This window comes from Ascidiella aspersa, chromosome 3 (assembly GCF_963924565.1).
Source record: "Ascidiella aspersa chromosome 3, kaAscAspe10.2, whole genome shotgun sequence".
Taxonomy (NCBI): Eukaryota; Metazoa; Chordata; class Ascidiacea; order Phlebobranchia; family Ascidiidae; genus Ascidiella; species Ascidiella aspersa.
This window is the reverse complement of record NC_139449.1, coordinates 5,694,619-5,705,365: the sequence shown is the minus strand read 5'-3', so window position 1 is coordinate 5,705,365 and position 10,747 is coordinate 5,694,619. Positions and strand designations below refer to the sequence as shown.

Here is a 10,747-nt window from a genome sequence, read left to right as displayed (position 1 = left end):
TTTGTCTAGCACCCTGTTTAAATAAAGAAATTCACAAATTTGCAAACCGAATACAGCTTGTCAAAACAACCTAGACGAAACACAGTTATGTTGATTTAAAAAGCAAGGTAGCCAAATCTATGGTAAGATGTGCAACGAATCTCTTGAACTTTATATAATGCAACAAACAGCGCCACCGCATAATGACATGATGTAAATACAGAACAGCAAATGTGAAAAAAAAAACAGTAAGCTTGGCATTGGCAAGTGTCCAAATTTGAAAATACAACATGTGTAAGTGAAGAAATGTCTATTTTTTGGGGCTTTTTTTCATAGTGTGAAGGAACTCATCAGATCAGCATGTTACTGCTTGCTGAAATATTCTTGGCTTTCCTTTAGCTCCGGCTTGATGGTGTCATCGCCTGGTCGCCAGCCAGCTGGACAAACTTCACCATGCTCATCTGTGAACTGAAAAGCCTTGACCAATCTCAGGGTCTCGTCGACCGATCTTCCGACCGGCAAATCGTTGATGGTAATCTGCCGGACGAGGCCTTTTCCGTCGATGATGAACAAGCCACGGTAGGCGATGCCACTTTCTTCCAACAGGACGCCATAATCCCTGGATATCTGACAGTTCTTGTCAGCGATCAGCGGGATGTTCATTTGTCCGAGTCCGCCCTTCTTGCGTGGGATGTTGGTCCAAGCGTGATGACTAAAGTGGGAGTCGGTGGAGCATGCCAGTACGTCGCAGCCGATAGCACGGAACTCGTCCACACGGTCGCTAAATGCGATTATCTCGGTCGGGCACACAAAGGTAAAATCAAGTGGGTAGAAAAAAAGCACCACATATCTCCCCTTGTAGTCAGACAAGCTAACATCCTTAAAATCACCATCTACTACAGCAGGAGAAGTGAAGGCTGGGGCCGGACATTGAATAACAGCTTTTCCAGCAGACATAATAATTAGATTGTGATTTTAATTAATTAAACTAACACAAGATCAGAAGATTATAACCTTAAAACACGAAAGAAAAATTCAATGGTAAAGAATGTTTTCAGGGGTAACATGATTGACATGCCAGCGTTAAATATATCATTCCCAGCTTTAATAAAACCCTTGTGCAACTTAGGACACTTTCGCTGAGATTTTGATTCTGTAGTGCTAAATCTTTAGGTGTGCTGGAGTGAAATAAAGGTTAATTTCAGGTGTACTTTACTTACTGATGTATGCACATTTTCTTGTAGTGCTGACTTATCTATCTGACAAATTTTAAAGTATTTAAGTGGAATTCAGTGATATTCTTATACATTACTACAAATGCATTTTTGGTTAAATAAAAATCTAACAAGGTTTTGAATTTTTAAACATTAACTGAAGTACATGACATAGCACGGGCGCTAGTCTAGAATCCTACCACTGCGTTGATATAATTAGTAAAGCAATGCACAATATTTGGGTTTGGGTGTCGGTTAGTGTTTGGGTGTGGCTCAAGTATTTATATTTAATAATATTGCTTAATCTACCAGAACCTAAACACTAACCCGCAGCCTAACCCAAATTATGTTTCTTGTGGTATATAGTTATAGGATTCTAGACAAGCACCTATTGTATTTATTGAAAGTAAAAAAATCGCATTTTGACGATTAGCTTGTACAGTTTAGTTGGTAAGTGTTGCAAACAAAAATTTAAATGACTTCTCCTAGTTTTAAATTTATTTGTAGAATATTTAAACTTAAGTCATTTGCAAAGATAGCAAGTCAATTCTAGGCCATTTTGTCTGAGCTCATTTACTCACTTATTAAGCAAAGCCATTTAAATAAAAATAAGATGTCGAACTATTATTTTTTGAACTGGTTATTTCCTGCAGGTAACATGTCAATTATAAAAAAAACGCAACCTACATAAAGTAATTTTATTTAAGTGAAAATAATGAGTAAAATAACCCAATTTGTATTTGAACAAATTGGGATTTTCAACTTTTGTAAATAAAAATATTAGGCATACGTATTTTTTAATCGTAAATATATTTTTTGTCTTATTTTTGTTGCTGTGATAACATTTACAACTTACCTGGACTTGCTTAGTAAATGTGTTTTGTTATGATTTCTATGTAGGCTGTTAAACTCTGCCTTGAACTTTTTCTGCCACTTTACAAACGCCAAATATTGCACCATGTTTTCGCAATACTTCTTTACGAATGCCAAACATTGCAGCATTTTGTGAAATTTCTTAACCGACACACCCCACCCACCTGGTTAGCCATGCTAAAAGCTCCACAACATTAAAAACAACGCAACGACGTGCGTTGGTTGAGCTTAGTTCATAACATTACGTCAAACATGTGACACGTGACGTGGCGAACACCGAATGGCAGAACGTAAGTGGAATATTAGTGGCGCGACTAAAACATGGAAATCTTGGATCCGCGGAACTAATTTATTAAAAGTGGTCGCTACAAATACTTTAAACACAACTTGCACAAATAAAAAGCAAACTTAAAAGCGTTTTACCTTTATAGTTCTTAACAAATTACATGTGACACCTCAGAATTCATGCCTGAATTTGATTGAACTCTTTTTTCACAATGGATTTTTTTTGTTTTGTAAAGCAGCAAATGTTTTAATCTCATATTTTCCATTACTTTAATGGGTTTTGTTGTGCTTCAATGGAGTTTGATAAATTAATTAAAGAAGTTACTAACAAAACGACCTTAAAGGCTCTCGTTAATGGTGTTTCACCGGAACTAATTTATTCCGCAAATTACTGCAGCCATTTTTAGAAAAGTAAGTTTCTAAAAATTTTGCAATTGTGTTTTTCAATGTTTTACTTTAATTGTATTGGGCTATATTCTTATTTGTGAATTCGTGTAATTTTTTACTTTGCATTTCATTGGTATATTCCAGTCCCAGTATTTGGTTTTGAGTATATGTCTTCTGTTTTTTTAAGTCGTTTGGCAACACACTTAAATCAAGTCTTTCTGACAAAAGGTTTAACTTGAATTCGAGTAATTTAGTTGAAAATCGCTAGACTTGCTACAACAATTAATCAATTGGGCTTTAGTTATTGTGGAGTGTATCTCACATTTATTTTCATCTAGAAATAATTATTGAACTGTGATCCTTTAATTTTACTTGTTTTTTTTATATACCAAATTGACCTCACCTACTTCAATGGAGATTCACCAGCCACCATTGAAAGTGCCCCCACAACTTTTTGTCAACAGACAAAAATTGCACCACAAATTTCCTATCTGTTACGCTAGCAGTTTGCACTTTTGGCGCTCCTTTAGTTATGCACATAGAAATTAACCAAAAAATGACCAACTTTGTAAGAGTCAGAACATCACAAAAGTTCTGTGAGTATCTCTTGGCATGCCGTTCTAGGTCTAAATAAATTTCATTCCAACTTACAATGACACAACTTGCAGTGTTCGTCTACTGTTTTTGGGTTGTGGCCAAAGTTTGCAGATCTCATTTTTTGAATCCTAATATAAACAATTTGTATATTGGAAAATGGCAATATTTTCTTATATACTTTACTTAATGGCAATATTTTTTTATATACCTTTATAAAATAGATTTATATACAGATTTTTTTTAACCACCCTTTTTCTAATTTTAAGATAAGTTTTAATTTCCCAAATAATGTGTTTTAATCAATTGCAGAAATTTATTAAAATGTCTACTATAAGAGATAGACAGATTGCTGCTTTAAAGCGTATGCTAAATTTGGGAAAGGTTGCAACAAAAAAATCCGCAATCGAACCAGAATGGAAGGTTTTGGTGTACGACAAATGCGGCCAAAACATTATTTCTCCCCTGCTTTCTGTGGCCGAGTTAAGAGAGCTCGGAATCACCCTGTATTTGCCACTTGATGGTGCCAGAGATGCAATTTCAGATGTAACAGCTGTGTATTTTGTTTACCCAAATGAGGAAAACATCTCGCGGATTTGCAAGGACATGCAAGACCAGATGTATGACAACTACCATTTCAACTTTATTTCTGCGATTTCCCGGACAAAGTTAGAAGAGGTTGCTGCTGCAGCATTGCAAGCAGATATTGACACACATACTATTAGCATTTTTGATCAGTATATTAACTTTGTATCGCTCGAGCAAGATTTGTTCGTTGTTAGGGCCAAAGGAAATGACTTGACATCGTACTACAACCTGAATAAATCTGACCTGAAAGACTATGAAATGATGTCCATTATTGATTCACTCGTCGACAGCCTTTACTGTGTTTTTGTCAGCTTGGGGGCTATTCCCATCATACGGTCTCCTGCTGGAAATGCTGCAGAAATGGTGGCCGAAAAGCTGGATAAAAAGTTTCGAGAGAACCTTAAAGATGCTCGTAACAGCTTTTTCAGTGCAATGCCCGGCTCTGACATGGGTCAGCAATTCTCATCGTTTCAAAGACCGCTACTTCTGCTAGTGGACAGGAATGCTGACCTGGCCACTCCACTACATCACACCTGGACGTATCAGTCACTTGTCCATGATGTATTAGACTTTTCTCTCAACACTGCAACTGTCATTGAAGAACCTGCGGCGGGTAGCAATCCGCAAACCAGTAAAAGCAAGACAAAAGTTTTTAGCCTCAGCCAATCAGACAAGTTTTGGCAACAATACAAAGGTTATCCCTTTCCAGAGGTCGCGCAGGCAGTTCAGGAAGAGATTGAAGAGTATAAGAAACATGAAGGAGAAGTCCAGCGCCTTAAGTCGGTAATGGGTCTTTCAGATAACGACAGCGGGCCGGTGGACATATCCGACAACACTGCCAAATTGACTTCTGCTATGAGTTCCTTGCCAGAGTTGCTGGAGAAGAAAAGACTGATCGATATGCACACAACCATTGCAACATCGGTCCTGGGTAGCATAAAAGAACGGAAACTGGACGAGTATTTTGAGATGGAGGAAAAAATCATGAGCAAAACTGCCGCAGAGAAAGCTCTTCTTGATCTGATAAGTGATCCCAGTGGGGGAACGCCGGAAGATAAGATGCGCCTCTTTCTCATTTACTTTTTGTGTCAGGGTCAGAGCGGCGATTCGAACTTCGGATCGTTGATCGAAGCACTTGAAGCCTCTGGCTGTGATATGGCACCATACAGGTACATCAAGCGATGGAAGCAATACAGCATGCCAACCTCGCAGACTTCGCAGCAACAGTATCGCGGCGGTGGTATCAAAACCGTTGGTATGTTTTCCCATCTCATGAGCACAGGCTCTCAGTTTGTCATGGAGGGTGTTAAAAACCTTGTGGTGAAAAAGCACAACCTTCCCATTACTAAGATCCTCGATTCCCTAATGGAACTGAAAACCAATGCTGAAACAGAAAACTACCGGTATTTCGATCCGAAGCTATCGCGCTCACTTGACACAGCCGCTGGAAGGACTAAATTGCCATACTCCGATGCCATTGTGTTTGTTGTCGGTGGAGGAAACTACACAGAGTATCACAACATCATGGACTACACCAAGTCGAAACCAGGCAAAAGGGTATCTTACGGTTGTAGTGACCTTTCAAATGCCACACAATTTTTAGACCAATTGTGTATGCTTGGCAAAGAAATAGAATAAATAACACCCTTAGAGTTTTTTTATATGCAATGTGTCAGAAAATAGTCATGTATGTCAGTTGCATTAATAGTTCCTAGAAAAGTTAGAAAATTCTGAAAATACTTCACTTTTTTTACATCTATAGACTTTGGGCCAAAACTATTTTCGCTGCTCTGGTGTAATACAAATATTTCAGTTTGACTTAGTGTCTATATATAAGAGTGTTTTAAAATACTGTTTGAATAAGGTGCCTATTTTTCTTTTTTATTCTGTAAAGAGAATACATTTACATATTTTCTTGTGTAATTTTAACAGGAATGTGATGTTGAAATATATTTATTTATTGTTTCATTTGTTCATAGAAAAACAGTAAGATGTCTATTAGATCAGCAATGCTTTGTGCCCGCAATTTGTATATATATAAATGTTTAAAAGGCTTGCTTTCTCATTATTAAATGACAGTTTTACAACTGGAAGCATTTTGTGAATTGTGTCTTGAATCAATGAACTTATTCAAATAGACTAAAGAAGCCTACCGACTGATGTATAAAAACTGTAATGGATTTCACATACCTTGTGTTATAAAAAAGATGGTTCGGTTAAAGTAGGAAAACAAACCAAAAAATACCACTTATATGTTCAGAACAGATTCAACATAAAACACTTCAAACAAACCTGAAATGCCACGCATTTTGTGACAAACTACCAGTCACCTTCACTTTAAGAATACAAAAAATTCCAAAAGAAAGAAAGATTTTTTTATTTTTAAACGGCAACAAACAGGACGCAATACGAAATTTAAAATAAAAGCAATAAATAGAAATTGACCGTTAAATCTAGTCGATAAAAAACACAATTGAGAGTTTGGCGAAATTAACTTCACAAAAACAAATTGTTATGTCCCATGATTTGATAAAAGTAATAAAAAATGTAACTCGAAAATTTCAATTGTTTGTCCTTGCAGTTATCCGATCCCTTAAGGAACAATTAGCCGCTCTCTGCTTTATAGGCTTAGCCCACTCTTTATAACAGCAGAATTGATAACAACCTATCCAGCCTGCGATTCCACACTTCCAGGAATCGAAGCGCCTCCCTCCGCCGCAACCTCTTCGGCGCCCCCTAGCGACAGTCCTGGCAGGCATTCGTCACCGCCAGCGGGCGCCCGCGAGACCTGCGCTGCTTCAAACACAGCTTTCCGCCGAACGTTGTGCAACTTGGCCTCGTGGCGTTTTACGCTACTAAGAGTGGAGAAGGTCTTGCCGCAAACCGGACAACGGAAGGGTCGCTCGCCAGTATGCACGCGCACGTGTTTGTCGCGTTCCCAAACGGTTGCAAAGCGCATGGGACACTCGGGGCAGTTATGCGGCTTCAGCTTGTCGTGTACGGTCTGCTTGTGGCGGCGAGCGTGCGCCAGCGTTGCAAAGGTGCGCTGACAGACAACGCAGGGGTGTGTCTTCTCGCCGGTATGAGTGCGCCTATGCTTTTTAAGGTCGCCGGACGCGCCGAACGCCTTGCCGCAGTCTTCACAGCGGTGCTGCCGCAATTTTGCGTGAACGCGCGCCGCGTGCATCTTCAGGTTGCCGGCGTTCGCGAAGGCCTTCTCGCAGTTTGAGCAGCGGAACGGCCGCTCGCCGGTGTGCACGCGCTGGTGCGACAGCAAATGGTCCTTAGTGCCGAATCCCTTGCCGCATTCGCCGCACGCAAACGGCTTACGGCCTTCATGAACGCGCGCGCGGTGAAGCTTCAAAGTCTCGGCGTTGGCGAAGGCGCGCGTGCAAACCGGGCACTTGTACGGCTTCTCGCCTGTGTGTACACGCCTGTGGATCTTCAGGTGGTTCCTTGAGCTAAACGCTTTGCCGCAATCCTGACACGCGTGCGGTTTAATATTCTCGTGAACGGCGCGTACGTGGACGCGTAGCGGGCCCTTGGTCTTGAATGCTTTGTCGCAAAGCGGACAGGCGTAGGGGCGGTCGTCGGTGTGGACGCTCAAGTGTACGCGTAGGTCCTTTGCGGTGCCGAAGCGCCTGTCGCAAGCGACGCATGCGTGGCTTTTGACGTGGACCTGCGTAACGTGCGTACTGAGGATGGAACGCGTCGGGAAGCACTTAAGACAAAGGTGGCACTGAAGGTGCGATTCGACAGCGAACTGGAGTTTCTCTGCCGTTTGTTGTTTTGTTTTAACGCTACATGTGAGTGTTTCGGGCGATAGAAGTCGATTTTCGTCTTGTACGCTTTCAGGCGGTTTTGGACACATTTGCTTCGATTTGGTGTTGCAGTCTCCACCGTTGAGTTGGTCAGAACTTATTATTATCAAGGCTAAGAAACGAGCATCACAATGCCTAAAACGAAAATATAGCATATTCAGCTGTGTGTTGCTGGTCAATGGTTACTCTTCGCAAGATTTCGTTTATTTTCTTATGCCCTAGCTAGAAACACAATTATTTATGCGCAAGGCCTATAAAAACTAATTTATAGGTTTTTAGGAAAGTTTGCATAGCTTTAGTTATGGTCTGCCATGATACGCACAGGGCCTTTTAGATTCCGCCAAACGGACTAACAGCGACGTACAGACAAATAGGATTCACGCAAAGCGCGGAAAAAAAATGCTACTGTTTGTTTTAACAAAGTAAAAACAAAAAACAGTTTGAAAGAGGTCATGGTACCGCGCAGTTTTCTTCAAATTATGCCAGAATAATAGCTAAGATTTATCTGCGAACAAGATTCCTTCATCAAAAGAGCCATACATAGCTCGCGAGCCATAGGTTCCCGACCCCTGATCTTGGCTATACAACGTCACAAGTTATAAAATACGTAACCCTAATTCAAGTAATCCTAAGAAACGTGCTGTCCCCGAACGAATTGACGTGCAATTTTTATGCACTAAGGCTAATTTTGCGAAGAAAATGCTTCTATTTGGTTACTGTCGTAAAAAGGTTAATCTTTTAGAAGTACACTAGACGCATTGTGCGCATAACAAGATTGTTAACATTAGCGGAATTAAAAAGGAGCAAATGCAGCCATGAGTGGCCGGGCGATTTAATCGTGGACAAAAAAACAATAATTTTCATCTTTTGTTGTATTTTGATTGCATCAATTGTCAATTCAACCAAGATCGCGGGCCTCTAGTTGACCACGCTGACCTAGTAAGTTCAACTATAAGGTCGAGGTCCGCCATTTCCGCAGTCATTTTTAAATTGAGAAAGCCTTCGCACGCAAAAAAGAAAATTGCGACGTTAGACCTAATGACCAAGTGATAGCGAAGCCACAAAATGCGGCCAACGAAAATAAGCTTGGCATAAAGCAGTGCTTCCCAACTTTTTTCAGTTCGCGACCCACTTTTAATGCAAGTTTCATTGTGCCACCCACAATGAGATATGACCAAACGAATAAAAAACAAATTAATGAGAAAAGAAACAATGTTTACACATGCAATTTACTATTATTGCGAGCTTGCATATTGGATATTATCAGATTAAGTCGAGGCCTGATTGGAGGCGTGCTCACGCGTACATAGTATTCGGAGTGTCCGTTTTCAGGCTGTTCCGAGCCTTTGACGTATTTGTTAGATTGTGGCATAAATGTTACGTAATGATAATGTGAAAAAATTTTTTTGAACCTTGCCAGTAAAATGCTGTGCATAAAACATTAATTTTTCCGCGAAGTTTTCCGCTGATATCGTTTTACACGGTGTGAAAACAACTTATTGTATTGCTTGGGGTGAGAGATGACCGACAATAATGGATTGAAACGATACAATGCCTGATGTCAAGTAACAGTATAGGTTCCTGTCTGATACTCAGACGGCATTTCGGTAATTTAGCCTGTTTATTCTAGTACTGACGTCATTTAGTATCGGTGTTGCAATAACATACCAACTATCGGACAAGCACTTTGTCTGTGACTTCCTGTGCTAGGCTGACAGAAAAAGCAATTAACGTTGGAACTATAAATAAGTCCTAGCCTTCCTGGAAAAACTAAATGGAGAAATGTAGTATGTGATTTGCAACAGATAATAACAAAAAAAATTCGGCGCCATGAAATTGGTCTTAAACATATTTACTGGCAACACAGTGCCAGAGTTTTTACATCAAAACAACAAAAGTTTGATGTTGACCGCCCAAAATGTTAGGTCTTAATTTAAAGACCAGACAATCGGGAGTGTAAACAAACAGGCGCACTTAGTCACTTAACAAAGAGGCGACTATTAATACCTGTTATCTCTACTATTCTCTACGGCTTTATGAGATGTCAGGCTAACACTCAAAAATGGTCAAATAGCTACTTTAATAGCATAAACCAAATCCATTTTAAAATCTGATCCATTGCCAATCAATTCGAATGCAACTTGTTCATATTATCACGTGTCACCGACAAGAAAACTTTTCTCAACGCAGTTTAAACAATCTGTCATAACTATTTTGACACTCAAAGCGTGTAAACACGGAAGCTTATCTCGCCAGACAGTCAGTTTTGTAGACATTGCTTCAGTAATTAATTATACCTCGTTGTTGTTGCTTGTATAGCTGCGCAATTAGCGGCTGTTTACTAAACAATTCAGTATTTTTTCGTAGTTTTAATGCTCGACTTTGTAAAACTACAAAACATAAAACGCTGTGCAACAAAACACCAGCAAAATAGTCAAAGCAAGCCCATCTGCTGCCTGACTAGTCTGGAAAAGAAAACAATTTGGGTGACGTGTTCACTCAAGCGTATAACGACATTTGTTTTTTAATCTATAGAAACCATATACGTTTTTACTTAAACTTGCAGTCCTGCAGTTATCGCTCCATTCGGAAATCCACAAATATTCGAAGATTGTCAAAGAAGAACTTACAAAATGTATGCCACAAGATACAAATTTTTCCTCGTACAAGACATTGATGGTCCAAGATACAAAGTTATTTTTAGGTGTTTTTTTAGTGTTTAAACAAATGGAAATTTTTTTTTTATGATTGTCATTTTTTTAAATAAAAATCACTACGGTGTGCTATAATGCTGTAATTCAGAAATGCGAGCAAATTTTGGTTTAGAAGTATTTTCAAGATATATTATATTTGAGTTAGCAAAATGTATTTCTTAAAAAATAGATTTATTGGCATACGCTATAGAAAAACTGGTAAAGGGCAATAGTTCTTTTTACAAACATTTTTTAAATAAATGATTTTCAAACTAAAAATTCTAAAACTGATATGTTTCTAATATTCCGGCAA

General features: G+C 39.3%; 3 protein-coding genes across 3 annotated transcripts; 1 reads left to right on the top strand and 2 right to left on the bottom strand.

Moving 5' to 3' along the window:
* Positions 1-13: 13 nt before the first annotated feature.
* LOC146158215 (peroxiredoxin-like) lies at positions 14-991 on the bottom strand. Its single transcript, XM_083385703.1, has one exon. It carries the CDS (start codon positions 934-936, stop codon positions 343-345), a length of 594 nt encoding a protein of 197 aa, XP_083241829.1. The 5' UTR covers positions 937-991; the 3' UTR covers positions 14-342.
* A 2,657-nt stretch (positions 992-3,648) lies between these two features.
* LOC146158214 (sec1 family domain-containing protein 1-like) lies at positions 3,649-5,872 on the top strand. The gene has a single exon (XM_083385702.1). It carries the CDS (start codon positions 3,657-3,659, stop codon positions 5,556-5,558), a length of 1,902 nt encoding a protein of 633 aa, XP_083241828.1. The 5' UTR covers positions 3,649-3,656; the 3' UTR covers positions 5,559-5,872.
* A 419-nt stretch (positions 5,873-6,291) lies between these two features.
* Positions 6,292-8,101, bottom strand: LOC146158213 (zinc finger Y-chromosomal protein 1-like). The gene has a single exon (XM_083385386.1). The coding sequence runs from the start codon at positions 7,894-7,896 to the stop codon at positions 6,586-6,588; it is 1,311 nt and encodes a 436-aa protein (XP_083241512.1). The 5' UTR covers positions 7,897-8,101; the 3' UTR covers positions 6,292-6,585.
* Between the last annotated feature and the right edge of the window lie 2,646 nt (positions 8,102-10,747).